The 27,594-nt window shown below is 37.0% G+C and overlaps 3 protein-coding genes across 4 annotated transcripts; 2 read left to right on the forward strand and 1 right to left on the reverse strand.

Annotated features, from left to right (window-relative positions):
* The first annotated feature begins 6,700 nt into the window (after positions 1-6,700).
* On the forward strand, positions 6,701-8,505 carry LOC120003653 (probable WRKY transcription factor 48). Its single transcript, XM_038852669.1, has 3 exons — positions 6,701-7,332; positions 7,448-7,591; positions 7,728-8,505. The coding sequence occupies exons 1-3, from the start codon at positions 6,839-6,841 to the stop codon at positions 8,212-8,214; spliced, it is 1,125 nt and encodes a 374-aa protein (XP_038708597.1). The 5' UTR covers positions 6,701-6,838; the 3' UTR covers positions 8,215-8,505.
* A 3,057-nt stretch (positions 8,506-11,562) lies between these two features.
* Positions 11,563-13,590, forward strand: LOC120004080 (peroxidase 40). Its single transcript, XM_038853318.1, has 4 exons — positions 11,563-12,524; positions 12,611-12,802; positions 12,885-13,050; positions 13,119-13,590. Exons 1-4 carry the CDS (start codon positions 12,264-12,266, stop codon positions 13,526-13,528), a joined length of 1,029 nt encoding a protein of 342 aa, XP_038709246.1. The 5' UTR covers positions 11,563-12,263; the 3' UTR covers positions 13,529-13,590.
* A 408-nt stretch (positions 13,591-13,998) lies between these two features.
* On the reverse strand, positions 13,999-24,795 carry LOC119998688 (flowering time control protein FCA-like). Of its 2 annotated transcripts, none has more exons than XM_038846061.1 (19): positions 24,283-24,795; positions 23,546-23,616; positions 23,112-23,190; positions 20,407-20,489; positions 20,278-20,329; positions 19,140-19,207; positions 18,761-18,827; positions 18,366-18,445; positions 18,204-18,277; positions 17,915-17,974; positions 17,670-17,829; positions 17,097-17,183; positions 16,477-17,016; positions 15,870-16,073; positions 15,584-15,784; positions 15,408-15,446; positions 14,635-14,700; positions 14,513-14,558; positions 13,999-14,327 (listed from the first exon to the last, which is right to left on the reverse strand). In XM_038846061.1, exons 1-19 carry the CDS (start codon positions 24,701-24,703, stop codon positions 14,320-14,322), a joined length of 2,406 nt encoding a protein of 801 aa, XP_038701989.1. In that variant the 5' UTR covers positions 24,704-24,795; the 3' UTR covers positions 13,999-14,319. The 2 variants fall into 2 exon arrangements, with proteins under 2 accessions (XP_038701989.1, XP_038701997.1); XM_038846069.1 differs by having other exon boundaries at positions 16,477-17,004; positions 24,283-24,794.
* Positions 24,796-27,594: the final 2,799 nt, after the last annotated feature.

A 27,594-nucleotide genomic window follows, 5' to 3' on the forward strand; every position in this document is an offset into this window, starting at 1 on the left:
ATTTTATTGTACGATATGTATATTTCATTAATTTTAAAAAAATTATTTAGAGCTTGTTAGCCTTTGACTACTTCTTTGTAGTTTCTTTCCGATCTTTGCTGCTACTTATAGGTTTTATTTTTTATTGAATAAAAACCTTTTGTTTTTGTAGAATCATGAATGGCTGTTGTTGGGTGTTGTTGGGTGTGGTTGGATAAAGTAAACAGACATCCTAATTGAATCAAAAGGGGTGTTGTTTGGATAGCTAAATTCATTGTTTTGAAGTAATCGAACAACTAAATCCATTTGTTTAAATCAGTGGAATAACTAAATTTATTGTTTTGAATCAGTGGAAGAGCTAAATCCAATTGTTTTGAATCAGTGGAAAAACTAAATTCATTGTTTTGAATCAGTTGAACAACTAAATCCATTTGCTTGAACTAGTGGAACAACTAAATTTATTATTTTGATTCATTGTTTTGAATCAGTGGAAGAGCTAAATCCATTTGTTTGAACCAGTGTAACAACTAAATTCATTATTTTGAATATGTTAAACAACTAAATCCATTTGTTTGAACTAGTGGAACAACTAAATTTATTATTTTGAACCAGTGGAACAAATTAAATCCATTATTTTGAACCAGTGAAACAATTAAATCCATTGTTTAAAATCAATTGAATAGATAAATCTAATTAAAATCTAAAATGCAATCGCAATAACACGCTTTTCTATTTATGTGCAAAGGAAACAAAACTCAGGGACTCATGTCATGTTTCTATATTTTTGCTTACTTTCCAAACAATTAAAGAAAAAATAACCACATAATCTCTTAATTCCAATTGTAAATGTCTATTGAATGTTAGATTGCTCAATATTAAATGCGTAAGGTCATATGCATAGCTCATTTTTTGTTTTAAGGTGATGATCTTAAGTAAAGTCATATGCATGACTGATATGTTTGTTCATCAAAATCAATTGAATAAACACATGTATGACAAAAATTCAATGAAATTAGCTATTTCATTGTTTTAAAATAGTGGATTTAGTTATTTCACTGCTTTAAAACAATGGAATAGCTAAATCCATTATTTTAAATCAATGGAATAAATCATTTCAAATACTAAATCCATTGTGATTTGTTCAAATACCAAGCCCAACGTGTTACATAACAAAAAGGAAGCACATAAGATAAAGACAAAATTATTTATATCTTATTACTAAGGTTGATATATAGAGTACTCCAATGTTGTTGTACGCAATATACATAGTTCATTAACCTTAGTTCTTGGTTATATATGCACAGAAGGTGAAAAAAAAAAAAAAAAAAAAAAAAGAACAGATGGCTTTGACAAGCTTAACGAGGATCTCCAATGTTGAGTTACTTTTCCGACCACCACCACTCCCAAAAGGAGCGTTCGACCCCCAAGATCAAACCCCAATTGTCAACCACCATTGATAGTTGTCTGATTTTTCAAGAAACTACCTCGAAGTCGTGGGTGTCCGCTGGAGAAATCGGCTCGATTTGGCCATTTTTGTCGTCGTTGGTGGAAACCACCACCACTTTTAGTCTTCCCGAAGTAAGGTGCATCTATTCCACCCATTTTTCGGCCGAAATGGTCACCCGAAAGAAAGAGATGGAAGAGAGAGAGAGGGAGAAAATAGATAGAGAGGAGAGAGGAGAGAGACGTGATTGTGAAAAGAGGGAATAGAGGAAAGATAAGAGAGATGAGGAAAAAAAGGGGAGTAAATTTAGGTAATAAAATTTTTTAAAATTTGAATTTTAAAAACTTTCCAATTAGGATGATGACATGGCTATGCCATGTAGATTTGGGTTCTTTTGGGCTTCCAAGTTTTGGGCTCTTTATCATTTTTCTTTAGATTGAACCCCTGACAGCCCAAATTTGGACCTGAACTTGAAAGAAAACGACCATTGTCTAGGGGAATGCTTCTATTCTACAGAGTCAATGTGGGGAGGCATGCAATGGAAGTCTACGTTCTTGTGGGCCATTAAGTTGTTGTAATGAGCCCTTGAAAGAAGACTGCCTCTAAAAGGACCCACCTTCAATTTGATGAATGGCGTAGTCAATACAATACATAATAATGTGTAGAACAAACAGAGTTCTTATTCAAACTTAGTTGACTTTTTTGAAGTGGTCCAAGTCAGACCTGCGCTTTGACAATGTTTTGAGTAGTCAACATTAGCAAATGTTTCCCGACATATACATATAATACAAATGTAAATCCTGGTCCATATAATATGGTGCAGATACGTTTATCTATAATCATATATTCAGCTTGAATAAATCATATAGTAACACAGTAACATGGGGGGTCGATATATATTGTATGGTGAGATTAGACGATCTATTGGAGAGGACGTAGACAGTGATCTCATGGAATCAGGGCTTCTTGAATAAATTATGTTAAGAGAGACGTGCACGCAAAATGAGACTTAAGACCGTTTGACTTTTGTCCTCTATGCGTTTGCTCTAATATAGTTTTTTTATTTACAGGTTGTTCAGTGTTTTCTGGTTAGATAGGAGATATCAAAAATTCAACTGTTGAGATCAAGAGTATTAGGGTTATAGATGATGAAAGTGTAAGTGTGTCGGGCTCGTATTGCGACATGTCAGCTGACGTGTGGAGTTTTTTTCAATACAAATAAAATTATAAAATAAGAATTCATGAAACATCCTATTCATTCATGTGAAACCAACATCCTATTCAAATTATATTTTTAAAAATATTACTAGAAAAGTTATATTTACATATAATAGTTATATGGGTCTATAAAAAAGATTAATAAAAAAAATCATTCTCATGCCGCAATCATCGCTTAGTATTCACATTTTAAAAAGCTTCTAGGGTCAACTGCTTTAGTTATGGCAAAGGGTTTATGTACAATCTTGAATTAACCTATAAATATCAAAATAATTGTCCAAGAGTTTATTGAGACTCTAGAATGTAATCATACATATGATTTGCGTAAAAAAGTATGTAATTAAGTTTCTACAACTCCTAATATCCAAAACTTGTATAAAGCTTGAATTTACCTTCCAATATAATTTTTGAAGCTCATAAATAGTTTTCAATTTTGGAAAATTAGACTTGCAATTGTAATTTAAAACTCAAGCTCACTCCAATATTTATATCTGCGGTCAATGCTATATCTTCCATAACAACTCTAGAATGAAAGAGATGGGATTTGTTAAGTGCCGGACTCGAAAACTTTCCAATTGTTCCTAGACTTGAATTATTTGACTAGGTCTTTGGTTGACTATTAGGGCTTGTAATGAGTGAGAGAGAGAGAGAGAGAGAGAGAGAGAGTGGTTTTCTCATATAATATTGACCTAGACACTATACAAGATAAGCTCACATGATCTCATACATTTCCATATCAAATCTAGCAAGGATCCTTTTAATTAACTAGGCAATAAAAATAATGAGAGAAGGAATAAGTGATTGGTTTTTCAAGAATCAAACTTTGTTTCAAAACTAAGTAATTAAACTATCAATAGGAATTCTATTTTAATTGTAGCCATATAAAAAAAAATTGCAACCTTCCACTAGCAGCTGAAAGTCAACATTAATCTAGAAACAGGATCCCTCAACTTTGATATATATATAATGACATAATAATTAATGATGTATTGTTCTCTATCAGGCCATCTTTTATGATGTCTTGCTGTTTTTTTTCTCCCCTTCGTTGTTATATGTGGCTTATAAAAAAAATAAAAATAATGATACTACTGTAAAAAAAGAAATATTAAAAATCATACAGAATATTTGATAACAAAAAACTAACTAGCTAGGTTCGGAATCTGGTCTATATACATTGATAAATGTGCATATAAAATACTTGCACCTAACCAACAATACATAAAATAAAAGAAGAGAATCTAAACTGTTAGAGAAAGGAAAATTAATTAAGCTAGGAGTTGTATAGCTGATAATTAACCACACAACGTACGCATGAGAAGTATTTGAACAAATAAAATAAATTCATATATGTTGAGTTTTTTGTTTTCAATTTTGTCATATAAACTATTAATATTAAAGATTTTTTTGTAAATATTTATAAGATAATGAACAATATTACATATGAGTTTAAATTCATAAATATGTCAACCACAAATTAAAGTAAGAATTCGTATATTTCTCAAAAAAAAAAAAGAAAAAAAGAATTCGTATAACACAGTTTCCTCAACGCCTTTGACCTTTTGACCATGTGACTTTTGACTGCTGCGTTTCACGGTTCAGATCCCTAAATTAGATAAATTTAGGGTTTGAAACTACAGTCAATATGAGGATTCATGGATTTGTATTTCTATATATATATATATCTTAAATAAACAGACCACTCGCTGTTGTGAGTCGTGGATCTCACGTTCATGTTGGTTGGTGATTGATCTTGTCGTGTTTGTTTGTTCGAGAGTGGGGATTATATATGGTGTATCGCATAACAGGGTAAAATGGTTTTCGTCTCTCTTGTAGTTGTAGCGGTTCAAGACCTATCATGTAAGAAACATATGGTGGCGACTGTCTTTGGTTACTTACGATGGTTATTTACTGTTTTTGTTGACAGTATATAGACATGTACATCCTAGAAAAATCTCCACCCTCCAAATTAACCCTTACAAACTCCATCCAGATGGCACAAATTAAGTTACTCTTCCCTTGATTGATTATAAATATTATTTTCTATACATACCTGATATACCAACCTTGAAAACCTTTGTTCAATATGTATAAATTATGAAGTAAAATGGGTTTGTCTAATTCTTAGTAACACCGAGACAAAGCTTAATTACAACAAAAGGATCATTAATATTCACTATTATTAAGAGGGTTTCTCATATATATAAAACAATGGGTCGTTGGCTAAGATGATGAACTTGACCACGGTAACTCTTAACGCAAGCGGGAGGTCATGAGTCTAAGTCCCATAGGTTTTCCATTCTCGCAATTTGCAAGATGCGTCATTCATCAGCCCAACGTGTACGAATGTCACCCTGCATTATCTCCCACACTTAGCTTTGACTCATGTCTCAAATGGTTCATGAGAGTTGCAGGGTCTTTCATGTGGCATGAGATTTGCTAGCCAGTTGTTCGGTGGATGGTTAGATGGGTTCCATCTTAAAAAAAAAAGTTTATCATGTATATATATATCTATATATAAAATAGCATGTAAGTTTGTCCCTATAAATATATTATCTAAACATACAATAATTAAGCTATATAATTGTGTAACCAAATAGTGTCTGAACCTACGCTAGTGGATATTAATAAAAGAAAAAGGAGAGGAGAGGTTCCTTTGATTTAAGCATATGATTTTAAGTTTTAATTAAGGGCTGAGGTGATAATGAAATATTGATTGGGAGAATGGAAAAAGAACCAAAAGAAGGCAAGAATTGGGAAAAAAAATAAAAAATAAATGCTCAAGGTAGATGGGTCGATCTATCAATGGAGAGCGTGTGTTAAAAGCAACCACAATGAAGGGAATATAATAAAAACGCGTAAAAGGGCATGTGCTTTGACAAACTTGATTCTCAAAAGCTAAAAAGCTAGCCATTTGATTTCCATGTGTGCGCTCTTTTACTGGCTTTGGTTGTCACAAATCGAGGCTCTTTGGGAAGGGGGCTCAGTGGGACCCGTTTATCATGGCAAAGTTGATTGATATATGTTACGTATAAGACCATCTTTGGATTATGGTTTAATAACAATGTAATAATAAGACAATTAAGTACTAGATAAGGATGTAACAATTATTGTCCTTCAATTATCATATATATATATATATATATATATATATATATATATATTCGAACGGAGTAGAGATTGTATTCTTAGATATTTTTTTTTATGACCAACAACGACACCATATAACATTACCTTTTGAATATTTGATATTAGTCTAAACTCATGTTGACAGGTTTTGTGCGTATAGAAATTCTTCACATAGTTATAGGATAAGTTGGACAAAAATTGAAATGTGGGTCATAAGAATTATTTTCTAAGTGGAAAACAAAATCAATGACTTCCAAATCCGTACAGTTTTGCCCTAAACAAATTCACGACTAGAGTGTGACCCAATTGATTTTATATTATAGGACACACACAAACATAATGCTTATAATCACATGATAGGTATCATTTTGATGCAAGCCCACGAGGACATGAAGGTGATAATGGGACATTCTTGTAATGAAGGAGTCCAGTTAAGTAGTTTTGATTAGTTAAGGTACCACATAATTAATTTAAATGATTAAAAACAATGAGAAGGGAATGGGTCATAAAATTGATGGTTTTTGGCTTGTCGGGGAAGGAGAAGCACTGGTTTTCTTCCCAACTAAGGTGACCCGACCCGGAATCTGTGTCAGCATGGGATGTCCACTTGGCCCACTTCATTTTCACACACACACACATATGTGTATATGTATATATATATATATATATATATTCTTTGGATATTAAACTAACAGTGAAACCATGAAAAGTTTTGACGCGGGAGAAACCTGAAAACAAGACAGAGAGTACGATCCGCGGCGTTAACGGACCACCGGCTACATCGGTCAAAATTACGCGTATAAGAAAGTGGACCTAGAGGGGCGGGCCTCGAGGCAATTAATGCGAACACCGTCCCAATTGCCACGCACAAGAGCAGCAATAGACCGGCAGATGCCGGTCACTCTTCAAATGGAAGACTTCCCAAATCCAAGCTGTTCTCCAAGAGAAAGCAAGTCCTTTCACACTCCCCACATCTTTTTTTATACTAAAAACACACAGAATTCAGTATTCACACTCAGAAATTTTCAATGAGTTAAGAACATGTGGTTTTGAAAAGGAAATCAGAAGTCTATGGAGAAGAAAAGCGAAGAGAAAGAAGAACAAGTGAAGACAGAGAATTTGATCTATTCTTCTTCTTCTTCAATGGGAAATTCAGCTTTATTGGATGAGATAATGATGCCTACAACTGTTTCTTCTTCATCTTCTGGTTTCGGTTTACAGACCATTTTTGACATGCCATGTGAAGCTCATGCTGTTGGTGATGAAGGGTACTTCGGTAACTTCATGGACTTGCTTGGTACTGGAGGAGGAAGTGGTATCACGCAAGATTTTGGTTCTTCTTTATTCGATTTGTTTCAACAACCTCCGATTCTTCCACCTCCACCACCATCATCATCGCTGCCTTCACCGGCATCGACTGTTCCGGAATCTTCAGAAGTGTTGAATAACCCTTCAACACCTAATTCTTCCTCTATCTCTTCCTCATCTAATGAAGCTGGAATTAATGATGCCGTGAATAAAGCCGAAACAAACGAATTAGAAGAACAAGACAAGACCAAGAAACAGTGAGTATATAAATATCTATTATTTTTTGTGGGTGTTTGTTGCTGTTGATTATTCTTGTTGTTTTATGTAAGTGGGAAAAAAAGTTATTATGTTTGTTTGTGGGTGGGGGTGTAGGTTGAAACCCAAAAAGAAGAACCAAAAAAGGCAAAGAGAGCCGAGATTTGCGTTCATGACAAAGAGTGAAGTGGATCATCTTGATGATGGCTATAGATGGAGAAAGTACGGCCAAAAAGCTGTCAAGAACAGCCCCTATCCCAGGTATCATGTATATATATATATATATATATATATATATATTTTAGATCCTCAGTATGTATATCTATCTATCTATCAATTAAATCCAGTACCATCAAATAATTAATGCTATAGATGATTTGATCTGTGTATTTTGTAGGAGTTACTATCGTTGCACCAGTGCAGGATGTGGAGTTAAGAAGAGAGTAGAAAGATCATCAGATGAATCTTCGATCGTTGTCACCACCTACGAAGGCCAACACACGCATCTCTGCCCGGTTACCCCTCGAGGAAGCATCGCGATTTTTCCAGATTCATCGGGTTTTGGTGTTGAAAGTTCACTTCTTCCACATCACCACCACTATCAGCAGCAACAACAACAGCAAGCAGCGGTGGCCGCCTATGTTTATAACCAAATGCCACCATTGAATATTAGCTCTAGTCCTACTACTGCCACTATGACTGCTAGTTTTAATAATTCAGTAGCTGTTCCTAATTTTTTTCCAGAGACAAGATTTGGTGGTGCTTCTCATTTTCATGATCAAGTTCAAGCTTCTTCTAATTTGCCGAGAGACCATGGACTTCTGGAGGATATTGTACCAACCCAGATGAGAAAGGAGACTGATCAACATGAGCAGGATCAGTAGAGAGAAGAATATTGATGATTTGTATGTCATCGGGTATGTAATTCTCTGACTGACTAGTGGGGTTTATTTGCTTAACTTTTAGAATTTGAGAGAAGAACCCACTTTCCCATTCATCTCGATCTCACAGTCCTTTAATTCTATTTGTAAAATGAAGACTATTTAGAGAGTTCTTTAATTAGTTAATTTGGTTCTTATTCGGATTCCTCCCTCTCTTTTATGTTATTCTTTGGATCGATCTAGAGAGACTATATATATATATATATATGTATCCCATTCCCATTATTATGGAGATATATTCCTGACTTCTTTTTTTCATTCATTCAATTTCTTCTAAACCTGTAGCTAGCTTTCTTTGATTTAATTTTCTTCTCCATGTTCATCTTTTGTTTAGTCTTCATTGATATATTAATTGGAGGGATCGATGTGCAATGATGCTAAATTGATAATTAAGAGGGGTAATATCAGTCGCAGAGTGTTTGTGTAGGGTTACGGTTTTCCCTGTGTAGCAAAGTTGGTTTTGAAACCCCTTCTTTTCTTTTCTTTTTTAACTTTTTGTCTGCATTAACTTTACGAGAAAAAAAAAGAAGGAGGAGAAATCTAGGATGAACTTAGGAACTTGATCCAGCGAACGAGGAAAACCCTAAAGTGGTTGTGCATGAAAACTATATTTATCCATCCATATGCATGAAGGTGCAATATATGCAAACAACAATTGATCCATAAATATAAATCTAGCTAGCAAGCTTAGCCTTTTGAGTTATAGCTATGCATACATGTACAATAAATATACATTTATGAAAACTATATGTGCACAAGTAGAGGTTTATCCATGAAGGGTGAGTGGGTGACGTACGTGAACAATTTGGCAAATAAAAGTGGGAGAGCCTAGGGTGGTTCTGGATTGAAAGGATATGCATCGATCGTTGATTTAAGCTATACTGTTGACGAAGATATCTATTGATTCAAGAAGTTGTTGTTCATATTGCATTGGATCTTAACCAGGCCGGAATGTTCAATTCGTTTCGAATGGAAACTCTTCTGTTGCTACTTATGACCATACATGATAGATGGCCAATTGAGTGATTAGGCAGACAAGTACTATTGCATTATTGGACATGTTGAAAGACTGATAAGAGAGCTGCATTATATCTCTTATCTTTATGAGCCTAGCTTCTATAGATTTCATTGGATCGAACTATATATGTATGTATGTATGTATGTATGTATATTGTTACTTACTTGTAAAAGAATAAATCCATACATACAAATACATGTATACATACATACATATATATATGTCTATGGTAGGATATATGGTTTGTTGCTTGAAGACAAATAGACGAATTAAGTTGGTGTTTGAAGAGAATTTGAGCACATAGAGCCGCAGGTGGGAGAGGTTGGACAAGTTGCAAAAGTGAGGATAAGATATACTATATGTGTTTTGTGGAAGAATTATTTCTACTTTCAAAATTGTCGACTCAAGTGTTCTTTTTACCAAGTCCAAGACTGCATAAAGCCGTTTACATGGAAAAGTTTTTGGAATATAACATGTTAGAAATGTAGAAAAAAAAATGATTATTAATGTTGAGCATCTAGAAATATATACGTTGCAAGTGTCTATAGTTTTCACACTACAAACTCTCGAAAACAGTAAAAGATGGGGTTAATATAACATGTCATTATTGAAAGATATGGGTCATGTTCTATTTCGTCACTGAATGTTCAAATATTGTTTTAAGTAATTTGAAGTTGAAATTTATTGTATTTTGATAACTTAGACATAATTTTCTCATTTCGGTCGATCAACCTGCTTAATTAACGAGAAAATGCAAAATTAAGTACTGAGCAATGGTCCCTAGAAAATGCAAGATTAATTTACTTTATTTTAATTTATATATGTTTTGTGTGAACATGTATACCTGTAACGATGAATATATATATGTCACGCCAAATAAAGTAGGCATTACATGGAACAAAAGGACATGATAAGAAGATCTCTTGTGATCTCGGCCATGCTAATAACAGTGAATATTCCATGTGATTGATGGTGATTTCAAGGGTATAAGCATCATTGAAAAGTGAGAAAATGGAGGAAAGCATGCACCGCCACCTTCAACTTTCTTCTTTGATCGCTCGAATCACTCTATAATTAACTATCTAAATATTTATCTTACTCCGATTGGTTTGATGTAAACAAATTTGAATCAACCAAATATTTTTAGATCTTTATGCTTTCATTAATTAAATTAAAATGAAATCATGTTATAATTTGAAGAAATTGAGAGAAGGGAGGTGAGAAATAGAAAAAAAGAGGCCAGAGAGATTGAGCCCAACTCACTTGAGGAGTCCACGCTCTGAGCCCAAGGTCCGTATGACTTCATTCTTCAAAAGGCGCCTCAAGTGTTTGAGGTTAGACTCATACTTATAAATCACATCGTTAGTTTACATCAAACCTTTTTCGCAAGTCTTAACACTCACTTGCAGTACTTATGCTCTTTGATATGTTAGGTCTAACAAATAAACTATGTGTGGTAGGTCATTATGATCGAATCTATTCTCCGATAACATGTTATAATTTATTTTTATAAGAAGAAGAATGTTAGAAGTGGAAGAAAGAGGGTGAGATTTGAGCCCAACTCACTTGATGTATTGTATACTCTAAACCCAAATGTAACTAATCCTAATGTATATAAAGTCTTCGAAACCCATTTGAATTTTTTCGCATCCACAATCTATTTGTAGTTGTAAGTATGTGTGGCATGTATGTACCCTGCACCAAACGCAAGTTACACAAACATTAATTTATAATATCAAAATGGGTTAGAGTCCTTTTATAAAGATTGGAATTAGATATACAAGGAAAATAACAAGCCTAAACCCTCAAGTATTTGTGATTAACCAAAGGAGTACTTGCTTCGAGCCCTTGGACTACGCGTGGAAAAGTAAGTATTTGCGTTAACTATGCATCAAATATAACCCAGGAAATTGACAAAGTTGGTTCTTGAAATTTCATGTAAACTCATGGGGTACTAGGTTTGAAATTTCTCTCAAACAATTTGGGGACACACTCCCTAATAAAATCCCAACGACTTATCCTAATAATGTCATGTGTAGACTTTCGAGGGTCCTTTCGAGGGTGTAGTGCACGGATTCAGGGGTTTTGCCTTGGAGAATTTCCCAATATATATAAATATATAAAAGCATCAAACAATATGTTATGATAGAATATATGAGAGAGACTGGCCGTAACCCTAACTGCATGTGACTGAACGGGCCCGGAACTTCATTGCCCTGCATTCACAAACCCGAACTTAACTGAGCCAACTTCATTACTCCGCATTTACAAGCTCGGACTCCAATGGACCAGCTTCACTATTCAGCATTCACAAGCCCGGACTTAAGTGGGCCAACTTCATTACTTTGTAGGGCCCATATCTTGAATACGCGAGGGGTTCAGGACCGAGCTTTTCATTATGGAAGTTGGTTATAAATGGCCCATTCACACTCAGTCACGTGCATCTCGAGTGACCGACTTAATCGAAAATGCAAGTATTTTGTCCCTCTTTTAGTACTCTGTAAATACACTAGTATTGAAATTAAGTCCACAAATTATATAATTGTGTCACTCAAGCTTTCGTCTATGGATGCCACACCCACAATGCAATTGCAATGCACGACTGTTTTTCAATGTAATCTCAACCACCCTTCTGGATCTGGCAGGTTGCCTTATACATCAAAAACAGAGGAGTTGTTGGAGGGTTTTCCTTTCCTTAACTGGAGAATTCCACTAACTTTGAGATGGCTACTGTCTCCTCTAGCTCTCTCAGAGACCTGAAAAGGCACATGAGATTAGGTTAAAAATGATGTATGCTTGAGCTTGACCTCTTCTAAGGTTTGAAACTGTCTTCACTTGAACCACTTTTACTCTTTTTTAGTACAATATAACATCAGCACAACAAGTTCCTCTCCGCCTCTCTGTGTATTTATAAATATTTGTGTGAGCAATTTGTTGTATTGTATACTTCAATTGAATCTCAAACTAGTTGAAGATGGGTCTTTGCTTGGCCTTGTTGTTTCTTATTCTCAAGCTTGCAATTGTAGCATTTGCTGTCAACAGCAGCACGAGCACCCTGAAAGAAGATTGTGTTGATGACATAGTTGGCGGTGTAGTTTTACAGTTCAATATTTACCAGACTAGCTGTCCAGAGGCAGAGGACATAATCTTTTCATGGGTCGAAAAGGCAGTCACAGAGGAACCCAGAATGGCCGCTTCACTTCTTCGCCTTCATTTCCATGACTGCTTTGTTAATGTAAAGTCCTATACTTGTTAATTATTGAGTTTGGATATATATATATATATATATGTAACATTAACAACGTGTTTGAGTGATTGCAGGGTTGTGATGCTTCGGTGTTGTTAGATGACAGTGGCAACTTCGTTGGAGAAAAAACTGCACCACCAAACTTAAATTCCTTAAGAGGGTTTGAGGTGATTGATGCAATCAAATCTGACATGGAATCAGTTTGTCCTGAAACCGTCTCTTGCGCTGATATTCTTGCAGTTGTTGCCAGAGACTCTGTTGTTCTGGTATTATTAATTTTCTACCATTTTTAGTACCTTGTCTTGTGAATTAATTATAATAATTAGCCTTTCATTTACTGATTTGCAGTCAGGAGGTCCAGGTTGGGAAGTGCAGATGGGAAGAAGAGACAGCTTGAGTGCTAACAAGGCAGCAGCAACTAATAACATCCCTGCGCCCAACTCTACCGTACCAATACTTTTGACCAAGTTTCAGAACGTAGGCCTTTCACTCACTGATGTTGTGGCTCTCTCAGGTAATCCCTAATTAATCTCGATAAGTTTGTGTGCAATGTCCACATTTGAGGACGAGTTTGTCATGCAGGTGCACACACCATGGGAAAAGCTCGATGCGCGGTTTTTAGCTCTCGATTGGGAGGTGGTGGCAGTGGCAGTGGCGGTGGGGCGGAGATTAACTTGGACTTCATTCAGTCACTGCAGCAGCTGTGCTCTGAGCCTGACAGCAGCCAATCACTGGCACAACTCGACTTGGTGACTCCAGCTACATTTGACAACCAGTACTTTGTCAACTTACTCTCTGGTGAGGGATTGCTTCCATCCGACCAGGCCTTGGTCACTGATGATGATCAGACACGCAATTTGGTTCAAATGTATGCAGAGGACTTGTCTGCATTCTTTGAGGACTTCAAGAACTCTATGCTGAGGATGGGAAGTCTTGGTGTTTTAACTGGTAATAGTGGGGAGATTCGCAGGGACTGTCGGACTGTTAATTAACGTCCTCCTCCTCGTAGGTTTAAATAAACATTATTCATGTTAGGGCCCATGAAAATGTTACTGCTGCCTATTTATTAACATGGGTAGATCTCCGATTTGCGTAGTAAGAAGCATTTATCTAGCACTTAAGATCATATTTTCACAATAATTAATGATGATGAACCACTTGACAACAGCCTAATCTAACTGGTTATCTCTCCAAATTTAATACAATAGCTGATTCTCTCTTCAAATTTAGACGTATAACTGGTTATCTCTCCAAATTTAATACAATAGCTGATTCTCTCATCAAATTTAGACGTAAAGAACCGCACAATACTGATAGCTTAGACGCCATTATTCCCAAATAATTTGCATTGAATCTCGACTCAACCAACCTATGATAGATTTATACGTGCCTAGACAGACCCTGGTTTGGAAATTGGAATTGGTGGGCCTGCTTAGTAATACTCGGTTACCGGGGAAAAAAATTAATGATGAGCTGAAGCCTGAAAGCAAGATAGGAGGGCTGGTTGCTTCACGTTAGACAGTACCGAAGTACTTCATGCTACACAAAATCACCACCTTATTCTAAAACAAACTAATAATACATGGGCAAATTAACTCTTTCAGCTCCATAGTAACTCTGAATAAAAATAAGGCTCCATTTTCTGGTACATCCGACATTTGCGAGTTAAGCTCGAAACCTTTCTTGTTGGCCTGTCATGGGCCTTTGGCCTATGCCAGCTATCAATTATCACCATTGGGATTCTCAAAGCACTGGCTCTTGTTGGAACTTGGCAGCACACTCTTCAAGTACCTGGATTAACAATCATATCAAACATTATCAGCAGCGAAGAATAAAAACAGATGAGAAAAGAAGAATACATATTCCCTTCCCTATACATCACAACAATACGCCCGCAGCCCTACACATGCAAAAGCCCATCCAGATTTTTAAATTTTCCAAAAGAAATTGCCAATTTCCTCGACCATATGACTGACCTGTCGGCTTATTCTTCCACATCCACTCCTGCCCCGACTGAAGCCCCTGGTGCAGAAATTAACCATATGAATTATGCTTGTTGAAAGGGATCCAAGCACGTCAAAGGTGCAACACGATATACCTGTTGGGAGCGATTTGCATCATTGACAGAACTAGCTGCCAAAGGTAATTGTGCATATCCATGTTCCTGCAAGTTCAAACTATGTCAATGGAAGGCTTTGCACCATAACTAGAAAAACTAAACCCCTAGCTGCTCGGGAAAGACATGTAATTGCATACAGACAAAAAAGAAAAACATCTATGTTCCTTTCAGCATAGAAAAAAAAGGCATGGCTATAAGACGGCAAACAATAAGCTTCAATTTTCCCAATAAAATGACAGTTACGGACAACCAAACTACATTCTCAAATGAAGCATAAGACCAAGACAAAAAGTCCACTGAAAATGAAGCAGCCAAACACGACATATAAACATGATATTAATATATTATGAAACTGAATTTGTCGCTCTTATTATCTTTTTAAGGGAAAGTTAACCTCCAAGAAGAGGGGTGGGGAGCCTTGTGGTTGTGGGTTTGGTGATGGTGGTTGAATTTAACCAAGCTAGATTAACCAAAGAGTGGCCACTCCATTACCAGAGGGCATAGTTATTTAATCATATAGTGCTTGATTATCCATGCTCATCTGCCCATGTATTACAATAATTTGAATATATGAAGAAAGAAAAAAAGAAGTATGCACATGTTCTTCTAGGTAAAACAGGAACAAAAGACAAGAAAATTTTCACATTTTTCTCATTAAGTAACAAAAAATTGGACATGTTAAACAGCATGCATTACATGCTCCTAGGATGTAGATACCGCGTACAAAATTTGTTCAGAAAAATAACAAATACCTGAACATTTTGTTGACCTCTAACTCCAGGTGTTGGGTACTGGATTTAAGATTTATAGATTATGGAGTTAGCAACAGAAATTAAATGAATGTAAATTTTAAGAAGGCTGCAAAGAAACTGCTGCTCAAAAGAGGGCCAAAAAGCAGGAGACATAGTGAAGATTGAAGAACACTAACCGCTGAAGAAAAGGAAAGCTGTTGCAACTGCTGAAGGTGATGGAACTGCGGTTGCATCTGAGCTTGAAACTGCACCTGTTGTGTTTGTGGCACTTGCGGGGTGGGCAGAACTTGAGGTTGTGATTGGCCCTGAGGCTGTTGAAAAGATGGTTTTTGATGGAGCTGTTGTTCAAATAATGTCAATTCCTCTGGTTTCTCCCACTGTCAATCACAGCAAGACAATCAATGCATAAGCTAAAAGATAAAACAACCCAAAATCAGAGCAAGGAAATTATCGATTTCTCACCTGACTTTCTCCAGTTACAGTATTATGGTAGTACTTAAATCCATCAGGGGATGTATGCTCGGTCCAATTACATTTCACAGGAGCTACTGTTTGAGTTATAGCAGGTACGGGAGGAACAGAAGATGTAGATGAAGGTAAATTCCCAGCAGGTGTTGCAGCAGAAGAGTTAACACCCATCTGCTGTCCAATCTCAGCCCAATGAGACTGAGAGAAACATTATTAGCAAATGCTGTCAAAACCTCACAATAGGCACATCATTAATGATAACAGGGAAAAAAAAAAAAGAAGAAGGTAGCAAAGGAGCAAAGGAAGTGATGAAGCACAAAGAGAAAATAAATAGGTAGATATTTTCGAAATGCAACCACCTAAAGGAATGACATTTCATGGGATGGTAGGATACTGACAAAAGTATATTTGCCACCCAGTGAAAGGTGACAAAAACACTTGAGACATGCAGATATTAAAGGTTGGACAATCCAGTACAATGGTACCGGATGCTGGCCCCACACAAAAAAAAATCCACAAGGTGGCATGCCACCAGTTCACTTTAGTCCTTCACTAGTGTGCAGGCACATCAAACCTTAAATACCTCCAGTATTTGCAATACCTGTTGTTTGGTAACCTGAGAATTCTGTGGTAATGTTACACTCTGATTTGATGGTTGCATCATCTGCAACTGTTGTTGCAACTGAGAAAATGCCTGTTGAGATGATTGAAAGCTCGCTTGCAGAGTTTGTGTCTGCTGTGACAGCATTTGAGCCAATGGATAAGGAGATTGCTGAAGAGACTGAGGCATTTGTTGCAGGACAGGAGAAGGTAACTTCTGCTGACTTGTTCCAGTAGACACAGGATGGGCCTGTGAGTTGACATTCAAGGGGGGTTGCAGGGCTGTGGCAGATGAGGCACTGTGCTGGACCTGAGGTTGAGACGTAGACAACGGTGCACTTGAACCTAGCAATGCCTGACTGAAAGGAGCTTGACCAGTAGCGAAAGGAATTTGCATCTGCCCAACATGGTGAGATTGCATATGCGGGTAAGATGGACCATGAGGATGTAATTGATGGGGAGGTGGCAAATTTTGAGGTGATTGAAGAGGCTTATCTAATGGTGATATTTGCTGGTTAACAGGTGGGAACTGCGGCAAAGGCTGATAGCATCAGATCAATACAGTTTCTAGGAGAACCAAGAAACAACATGAATGAATAAGTAGTTTGAAGTCTTCCATACCTGTTGTGAAGGGGTAGAAGATGGAACAGCATTGAGTCCTGGGAGGGAGGCATCTGACGGGCCATGAAGGCTACCCATGGGACCACCCTAAGATTTGCAAAATATTAAATTAGGAAATCCAAAAGTGAAATCACATCAGATAGGAAAAATGAAATTTGCATGCGACATAAAATTTATAGATAAAACGGCAAAAAAAAAAAAAAACCATGAAACTAAACATTTATGGAAAAATTCAACAAAACATCATGCAAATTTCAATTCAAATAACAGTTAGCAAGTTCAAAGGTTAAACAAAATTTCAACCAAATCAAAACTAAATTTCTATTCAAATAACAGTTAATTAGCAAGTTCAAATGTTATTTCGTAAAACAGAACAAAGAGAGCAGAAATCAGAAAGCCTAAAAGTTGTATTTGAACGCTCATAATAAAGCATCAATAATACCAGGTTGCAGGAAATAAGAGGATAAAGACGTTACTGAAAAATGTGCATATGATGTATTTCAACGAGACAGATCGTTCTAGAAATTATAAAGCAAAGAGTTACAGATTCAAGAACCAACAAAATTTTCTTACCTGATTTGAAGGCATTGTTAAATCTCCAGACCTAGACGGCAGTTGACTCCCAAATCCACGAACACCAGGACTGGAGGATGGTCCCAAATTCTGTGGACTCATTGGAAACCAAGCACTGGGCTGGATCCGATCGCCCATTTGCTCATAGTTGGGTGGTGGTCTGCTAAAGTTCACCGTCAAATCAACGGAAATAGAATTAAAAGACATGGGAGCAAAAAACCATCAGCTTCAACAGAAGACTGTACCTGGCTCCAGGTGGTTGAAATCGAGGACCAAAACCTGGGTCTCCAAAAGCAGGACCACCCCTGAGAAAACAAAGTAAATTAGAGGCAGTGGCAGTTTCAGAGCAAAATACAAAATACTTCATTCATCAGTAACATTAGAATGATGCCCCAAAAGATGTCACATTGTCATATGTTTTACAATTTAAAACTGACCACTCGACAATTCAAAAGAAAAAAAAAACCTGTCTAAATTAAGGTGAACTTCCAATCAAACAATAAGAAAAATAATGTTTATTGACAAACACACAACCTTGATTCCCTCGAGTCTCCAGGCCTAGGCCTCTTAGGATCAGCAAATCGCACGATTAACGGTTGAGCACAACCCTGGGAAGATAACAATTAGCCAATCAACGGGCTTTGACAAGGCAATCAACAAAAGAAGTAAGCATTACTTAGTAACAAAAGCACTTACCCTCATCGTATAGACACCGTTAAGACCATGTATAGCAGCCGATGCCATATCTCTACTAGAGTATTTAACAAATCCGCACCCTTCAAAAATACATATCGAACAAACACATAAGGTTTGGGAACACAAGGCATCAATATCCAAGCAAGATGGAAAAATACAGAAAATATCAAGGTCCATATACAAAAAGAAAAGACAAGCTTTCCTTGATAACACACTGTGTAAAGGAAATATTACAACTATACAATAACGCATCTGATCTAGTCAACCGAAATTAACATCATTACATGAAATGATAACAAAGTAATGAAAGCGAAGGCAAAATGACTTTCTCTGATATTCCATTGCGGATATACGCAAGATACATTTTCACAAGATTAAATAGGATGAGTACACACCACGGCTCTTTTTCATTTCATCACGCATGAGGTAAACATCTTCAACAAGGCCATATGGCGCAAAAATCTGACAAAGAAAACATCAATCACAAATTATTCAACTTAGTGGCCTCCAAACAGAAGCATTGAATAAAAACAAAGAGTACTACACGCATTATGCCAAGTACAAACAAATGGTGTGGATGTATGAGAAATATCTTCTCCCTATTAGGGGGAAAAGATATATATATACATATATATAATAGAGAAAAAAAATAGATATAATATATATATATATCAAACGAGCAAAAGTGTAACATCTTCAGGATTAAAATGTGAAAGAATTGAAGAAAATCTGGGCCACACCAAATAGAGAGAGAAAAACTAGAACATAATGTACCTCTCCAACTTCCTTTTCCGTGGCTTGTATGTTCAATGACCCCACAAATAACTTGTACTCAACTGCACCTACAATGGAAGAAGCAGTATTACAAAGTTCAAACAGTAGCACATTACCCAAAAATAAACACACATAATTCCTTCCCCAAAAAAGCTTAAGTCTATCCTTCCAAGAACGGCATCCTTCCTTCAACACAGCATTTGTAATGTTGCATACCCAAATACGCTGTATAATGAAATTCGCTGAATGTCGTCATTTGAAGGAGGTGTCATGGCTCATTTGCTATTTTATCATTAGTGGGGTTACCTACCCCTTTGCTATTTTATCATTAGTGGGGTTGGCTAGTTTACAATAAACTCTCGATTGACTGGGTTCCTGACATACAACTGTACCAGTCATTGGCAACCAAATAAGCAACAATTTGGTGTCAAGTGTCAACGGAATCTACCTTAGTAGTTTCTTATAACTCGAGCCTTAAAGTCAAGTAGTAAAGTATGGTCCGGCTAACATAGACAAGACCAAAAAGCAGCACTGGAAATGTCAGCAGCTCACAGTTTAAGACAAAGGACAACAATATAAAGAAGAAAAAAAGGTAGAATTACCCAGGCAGTAAGATTATGGAGACAGGATTGAAAAGTCACAAGCTCATTGCCATCCTAACACCTAGTCCATCAAAACCTCAGAAGTGGTGACCTTGGTTAATTCTCATAACTATAGCAGCATTCGCTCCAATAAATTAACTTTGGCACCATTCACTCCAATAAATTAACTTCTCCCTATCAACTACACACCTCCAAGTACCCAAAGAAAACTGATGGCCCACATACATATTTAAGACTATTTAGGAAACACCTTCATTTACTCCAAAGGCCTCAAAACAAGTGAATCATATCCATTCATAATGGCAAAAAAATTTTCTGCGAAGGTCAAAGTTTGGTCTCTTTAGGAATATCCAAACACTCTAAAACCCAAAAGGGTTATTTTTTAGTTGACACACACCACAAGGGTTATTGACAAGCCAAAGTTGCATGTACAAGAATGAAAGAAAAAAAACCTGCGGTTTCATGATAGTTTAACATGGCAAACAACCAAATATCCAATTTAACTCAGAATGATAAGAATTCATCGAGAGAATTACCTAGGCGCTCTCGCTCCCCATCAGCGAATCTAACTTGGATGGGACCCACTCCCTGGGAAATACAAATAACATGTGAAACTATTGCAGTTGCCTATGTGATAAGAAGCGAGAACCAGTAACAAAACTCACCCCAGGGAGAGTATGTTGATTATGCAAAGCTCTTATGGCCCTATCAGCTTCGTCAGTAGTTGCATATTTAACAAAACAACAGCCTGCATAAGCAAAAGGGTTGTTCACCTGACTCCATTAGACGACCCATATCATTTAAATGAAGCACGAGCAGACAGAATACAAGCAGAAGGCATTGAACTAAAGTACACCACACAACCTCTAATCAAGTCCATGAATGATAAGCAATAACAGTTTCTAAAAGTATGGATGAACTCTCCTCTGTAGACTCTCTTAAGTCTACGGGGGATGTTATTGAAAGCAGGTAACCTAACCATACACACACACAGAGATCAAGGAAAAGATCCGTTTCAGCGACATTGCCAAGCTGTTTATATAAGCAAGACACTGGTAAACCAAAAAACCGTCAAACACAAAAAATGCAAAAACCAAGCTTCTGAATAACACAAAGTGGGGGAAAAAGAAAGGATTCGGACTTCTGCATCTTCATAAACTCGTCGAAAGCATGACAAAATAAGTATAAAAGACTTTGCTATGCCGATCCCCATACTTTTCCCAAATTTTGAACAACTGCCTATAGAAATGAACATTTAGACCATAGCGCACGAAGCACATCAAATTGTACTTGAAAGGTATACCACTTAATTCGTTCTCAGTAGCTGCACATCCAAATTGTGAAAAAAGCTAGAACAGTCAATAAAATGTTGAGATGGATGATCCATTCCGGAAGGGGCCAAGGACATATATCAAGTAGCTAACGGCAATCAAACAAGGGCAAAATTAGAAAGCCATATACCTTATGTTAACTCACTACTAGTTATGCAATTGAAGGTTCCAACTGCGCTCATTTCTACATTCTTACACTATCCGTAATATATCACGGGCAACGGAAAACACAAAATGCCTCCATCATAAATACTGATCTCAACAAAATACAGCCAATGGGCCAGCACAAAGAACATCAGTACGCATTTCCCCTATAAAAAAAACAGGTGTCTATGTAAGCTATCATAATGGGTATGACACCATTGAATCATTAAAATCACCACAAAACCTGTGAAACCATTCACAACACCTGAGTACCAATAATTCCAGAGATTCTGCTTGCATTCACAGATGCAACTCAAGCGCATCAACTTTTACTCGTACTGTTCAGTATCAACCATAACAGAGATTGCCATGACTAAATATTTTAAGGTATGGAAAAGTAGCTAGCATAATGGCCAAAAACAAAAGCTGTTTGATATCCCACGTCAGCATCATATAAAAACATAGTATATGTTTAGCAAAAAAATAATTCACAATTCAATTCATTAACCAAGGAACATAGCTCGCATAGCAAAGAATAAATCCAGAACGATCCCACTAGACGGTGTGAAGATGCTCAAGGCCCAACTTTGGCAGAGAATCTTAACGCCATTCATATTTCCATAGGTTAGACAGTGGGCTTCAGAAAAAGCACATTAAAGATAAATAAAAATTAGAGAAGAATGCACATCCAACAAATGACTAACAAGCCGGCAAGACCTGAGTAAATAGTACCGACTCCTTTCACATATGAAGTCCCCATTCTTGCACAACGGAATATTTATGCAAAGATAACGGGTAAGTTGTTTACGGAACCAAACCACAGCGCTAGCACAACCAAACCTAGGCAATGCCGCAATCACCTCCCAAGCATAAAATAGAATTGCAAACCATGAAAGTGGCCTAAAAGCATAATCATTCAATGAAAAAGTCAGGCCATCCCCACCAAGATCGTGCAAATATAACCAGGGTACTCGTAAACTTCCCATGACTAAGCCTGGAAGAAAACATGGACTTAAAAGACCATGAATCCCTGAAACACATAGATAGACGTAGAACACACTGCCTAGAGTTAATATATTATCACCAGTCCACAACCATCACTCCAAGTTCAACATCAAATGAGCCAGCTACGGGACTCAATATACAGTGATCCAGCAGCTTGGATCCAGCAATGGAGAAGTTTCATATTCTATTCAAGACCAACGCAACTAGAATAATAGTAAAAAATTACACCCCAACAGCTGCCGAGAGAATATATCATTTCCACTAGCAACAATTTCTCTTTCCCACGGTAGCCTTAGCATAAATAAACAACAATCACAATCCATCCAATCTCGTAAACATCCACAACTCCATTCCATCTCAATCTACCAATTTAATACTGGCATACAGTTCCATTCCATTCACAATCAAGCATTCGCATGCTCACCGACAAAGGAAAACCACAAAAATTCTCAAGCTAAAAATTTTCAATACCCATTGAAAATCAATAGTCCTTTTTAATATTTTAAAGTAATTATCCATACAACAGTTTCACTTTCAACATCCTGAGATGAAAAAGCTACAGTTATGGCAACAGACACTCCCATTACAAATGACGTGCTGGGTAATGCCCCCAGTGCTGCAGCCACAACTACCAGAACAAGATATATGTGCCTCCAAGTTCCCAACTGCCATATAGAATCTGGGTTTTGAAGGTTTACGTTTCTTGGCTTCTTTTTTGTGAGGAGCGAGATAAAAAAGGCTCAAAACCAAAACCAAAAAGCGTGAAACTTGTTGCAAAATCAAACTGAGATGAAATATGAGCTTATGTTGCTCCGCTTAGCCACTCAGAAGACCTGAAATAAGACAGATATAAATCATAATAATACATAGAACTAAGCATTTGCACAAACCTTGTTGTTGTCCTGTTCTCTTATCTTTAATTAAAGCAACCTCCATCACATTTCCATGTTCTTCAAACAGTGGACGAATCTGAAATTAAGCACTTAACATTCAACATGATAACACAAATAAAATGACCAGTGCAGGTTATAGAACATAATGATAACTGAAGCAGCCAATAACCTCAAAAAAAATTCTATTGAACTTGTTCAAATATAAATGAGAATGAATTAGATTACAACATCTACCATGCAGGGAAACTACTACTCAATGATAAATGTTATGGTCTGCTAGCCTGCAGAACAACATTTATAAGGTTTCAAGTGACAAATGACGATGAATTGGATAACTGCATCTGCCATCTAGCGTGCAGCACATATGTATGCTGTTATGGTCCGCTATAACTATAAATAAGATATATCAGGCATCATTGAAGTAGACTCACATCTTCTTCAACCGCTGTTCTTGGGACAGATCCAACAAAGAGCTTGGCAAAAGAGCCTCCGTCCACACGATCTGAAAAGTAACTAAAATTTTCAGCGCATATGGAAAAATCAATGAGACGCGACTTAGAACGCAATGCAAATCGACTTCCATAAAGCGTGAACAAGTTCTATACTTAAATAAAAACATCAACAAAATAACAAAATCAATGTTACATTAGCAAGAAGTCAAGTTCAATCCAAACAGAACTAAAACCAAGTAAAGAATGTAATGATTACCAGTTACCATAGATATTTCTAATCGAAGTTTCCATCACTGAAAATGCCAGAAAATTTCATAAACCAAAATCTAAACCCTCAATAGATCACATCTTAAAGCACTTGCTTAAATCGAGGAATACGTCCTCAAAATTTTCTGTTCGATGCCAAAGTCTCACCTGATTCAGAAATAGCATAATGTACTCCACCAAAGAACAAGATAAAAGATCCCCAATAAGCCCTTGCCACTAAGGTACATATAGTTATTGGGCAACGGAGTGTAAAAAAATGACAAAAAATTGTCCATCCCCACGAGAGAAGCAAGCTATTTAGGATGAAAACTAGCATACACAACGCAAATCACCGTGGGCGAGCTAATTTGTCCATGTAAAGCTCCACACACAGAATCAAAATCTTAAGAAATCACAAGCAGACAATGAAAACGTTGAAGTTACAAACAGGAAATACAAACTAAGCTTACCAGGAGAGCGAAACCCTCGCTTCTGTCCAGATAGAGAAGGTGGGGCAGGGGGCGGAGGAGCTTGATAATTCGGCCCAAACCCTCCACCAACTCCACCTATTGGCCTAAAACCTCCCACTCCATCATCACCACGCCCACCATCCATCGGTCTAAATCCTCCTCCGCCAGGGAACTGACGAGGCGGACTGTCAAATGGACGGTGTCCATCTCCACCTCTGCGGAAACCACCGGGACTACGGACGCGTCCGTTGTACGAGTCCTGCTTATCATAATTGTCACCAGAGTAGCGGTTCACGGGGCCATCAGAGAAGCGCGAAGGGCGCCTCGGGCGGCGATTGCCGCCGTAGCGAGAGTCATGGGTGTTGCTGCTGTTGTAGTTGTCCTCGTTGATGTCGTGTCGGTCTCTGCTGTGCTTATCCATGTACGAAGCTTAAACGCCAACCCTAACAGAGAGTAAGCAATTCTTCTCGAGTCCCCAATTGAGGAAACGATTCAGAGAATGAACAGTGCAGTTGTGCAGGGCTACTTTAACTGATTGTGGCCCAGTTTAGTGTTGCAACACCCACCACATTGGCCCAATGGGCTGATTTATTCCATTGGGCTCTCAATGGGTCTCAATATAGCCCAAAAGAACTAGTAATTTAATTAATCAAGTCTACATAAATATGACTTTTTCTTTTACAAATATGATTAAATTTCTTAAGCATTAGGATTTCCAAATTTAATTAATAAAATCTAAATAAATATGAATTTTCTTTTACAAATAGGATTAACTTTCTTAAGCATTAGGATGTATTGGAAATTATTTTTCAAGAAAGCAATTATTATTAACTATACATTTTCATTATAAGCCTAGACCAAGATAATAATAACGAACATTAACCAGACCTCTAACGACAATTTATGAATGTAAATTCATCAATTGTCTCTAATTATGATTAATTAATTTATGATCTACTATCATTGCAAGAAAGACAAAAAAATTCATCTTTCTGGCACGTATCATGCACCCATTAATTAATTGTCGTGGACCATAAAATGTCAAAATATACCACGAGTCATTCTTAAATATTGGCCGACAACAGTGAAAAGTTTCTTAATTATCTATTTTAATCATAATTACTTTCTTTATAGTGGCCATCCCACTTCCTCTCAGCTCTCACATATGGTGGCCACACTAAAATTCATCTGCACCCACTACACCATTTTTCTCACTGCTAACAGTTTTATCTAGTTGACTTAAGTGTCAAAAAAAAAATCTCACAACCAAATGATTTATAAGCAAAACACAAGTCTTCTCACATTATAAACGCATTTTCATAGGTTTAAAAATCAATGACGACGATCCATATCCAGACTCGTGTCTCAAAGTGGATGATATAATGTGTTTGGGCCAAGAATTTAAACATTAAACTTGCCTATATATAGAAAACCCTAGATACCTCACATGCAAAATTGCGCCTCAGACATCTAACTTGCAATATTGGTCTTAGAAACCATGCAAGCTAATGCAAAACTATCGACTGCTGTGGCGGAGGAAAATATATTAAGGTGATGATGACTGTAGAAATTCTGGGCCCCCATTGTCTTCCCCCTAAAAGGTCTATTAGAGGGAAGGAGAGCTTGCTATTATATACAAGATTTTTGTTGGGTTATTACCCAATATGGGCATTTTGTCCAACACCCCCCCCGCACTCATGGGCTGGGTATCTCTGCCCAAGGCCCAACGAGTGGACTTTTTATCGAGGACGAGTGCACACTTGCTCCGATACTATGTAGAAATTAAGTGTCAAAAAAAAAATCTCACAACCAAATGATTTATAAGCAAAACACAAGTCTTCTCACATTATAAACGCATTTTCATAGGTTTAAAAATCAATGACGACGATCCATATACAGACTCGAGTCTCAAAGTGGATGATATAATATGTTTGGGCCAAGAATTTAAACATTAAACTTGCCTATATATAGAAAACCCTAGATACCTCACATGCAAAATTGCACCTCACACATCTAACTTGCAATATTGGTCTTAGAAACCATGCAAGCTAATGCAAAACTATCGACTGCTGTGGCGGAGGAAAATATATTAAGGTGACGATGACTGTAGAAATTCTGGGCCCCCATTGTCTTCCCCCTAAAAGGTCTATTAGAGGGAAGGAGGGCTTGCTATTATATACAAGATTTTTGCTGGGTTATTACCCAATATGGGCATTTTGTCCAACACCCCCCGCACTCATGGGCTGGGTATCTGCCCAAGGCCCAACGAGTGGACTTTTTATCGAGGACGAGTGCACACCTGCTCCGATACTATGTAGAAATTATGGGCCCCCATTGTCTTCCCCCTAAAAAGCCTATTAGAGGGAAGGAAGGCTTGCTATTATATACAAGATTTTTGCTGGGTTATTACCCGATGTGGGACTTTTGTCCAACAATGACCCGTCGTCGTCTTATCGGTGAACCTACGGATCTCACTCGGACGGTTGGATCGTCAACAAGGACTCACAACCACAGGTCCACAACAAGCCCAATAGAACCTAATAATCATAGTTAGTGAATGTGCATATATATATTTCTTATGGTATTTGCAGGGTTTGTGGTTTGATAAAAGGTGAAACTAACACCATGTTCGATGTTTGAGATATCAAAATCCAACTTCTCCAATCTTACTTTGTCCGAGGTCACGAGTTCGATTCTCCTTCTCGCTGAGCTCATGTGTGCAAAATCCAATTTATACGTGCATGGGTGCAGACTTGTATGGAATAAAACAGCATCCCTGTGCATTAATTTGTGATCAAACTGTGGTGTGTAAACTGTGGTGTGTAAGTATATATTGTGAAATATGCAAGTAATTGATAGCTTGTTTACAGGCCATATATGTATGTGTTGGATGGAATAATAATAAAAAGACCACAGTTAGCTAGCCAGCTATCGTGGTTTGGTGTTCTCTGTATAACAAGAATGATTTTTCAACATTATTCATTTGAAAGGCTTGAATTTAAAAGATTTCAATTGATACATGCAAGAAATAGGCCAATTCACATGTTTTTTTTTAGCTTAATTTCTCGTGAAGTCAAATCCTCATAAGTACAAGTCAATAAAATATTAGCTCTCTGACCTCTGATTTTCATATAAAAGACACACATGAGACTGCATTAATCAGGAATATACGACAAAATACACGCATAGAGGCTGGACTTTGAGGCATGGCTAATTTATAAACGAATCATGTCTTTACAGGGCTTTGGAGTGACTTATCCATTCACATTCACTTGAATTCATTAGGAGTCCCATAGTTAGGGTGTTAAAAAA

Source organism: Tripterygium wilfordii, chromosome 1, assembly GCF_013401445.1.
Source record: "Tripterygium wilfordii isolate XIE 37 chromosome 1, ASM1340144v1, whole genome shotgun sequence".
Classification (NCBI taxonomy): Eukaryota; Viridiplantae; Streptophyta; class Magnoliopsida; order Celastrales; family Celastraceae; genus Tripterygium; species Tripterygium wilfordii.

Bases quoted from the DNA above. Each gene is read 5' to 3' on its own strand.
- LOC120003653 (XM_038852669.1), top strand. From the start codon at position 6,839: ATGGAGAAGAAAAGCGAAGAGAAAGAAGAACAAGTGAAGACAGAGAAT. The intron at 7,333-7,447 runs GTGAGTATATAA...GTGGGGGTGTAG, and splicing joins CAAGACAAGACCAAGAAACA to GTTGAAACCCAAAAAGAAGA. The intron at 7,592-7,727 runs GTATCATGTATA...TGTATTTTGTAG, and splicing joins AAGAACAGCCCCTATCCCAG to GAGTTACTATCGTTGCACCA.
- LOC120004080 (XM_038853318.1), top strand. From the start codon at position 12,264: ATGGGTCTTTGCTTGGCCTTGTTGTTTCTTATTCTCAAGCTTGCAATT. The intron at 12,525-12,610 runs GTAAAGTCCTAT...GAGTGATTGCAG, and splicing joins TCCATGACTGCTTTGTTAAT to GGTTGTGATGCTTCGGTGTT. The intron at 13,051-13,118 runs GTAATCCCTAAT...TTTGTCATGCAG, and splicing joins TGATGTTGTGGCTCTCTCAG to GTGCACACACCATGGGAAAA.
- LOC119998688 (XM_038846061.1), bottom strand. From the start codon at position 24,703: ATGGATAAGCACAGCAGAGACCGACACGACATCAACGAGGACAACTAC. The intron at 17,184-17,669 runs GTAAGAAAATTT...TGCAAATCTTAG, and splicing joins TAACAATGCCTTCAAATCAG to GGTGGTCCCATGGGTAGCCT. The intron at 16,074-16,476 runs GTATTGCAAATA...TGTTTCTCTCAG, and splicing joins CTCAGGTTACCAAACAACAG to TCTCATTGGGCTGAGATTGG.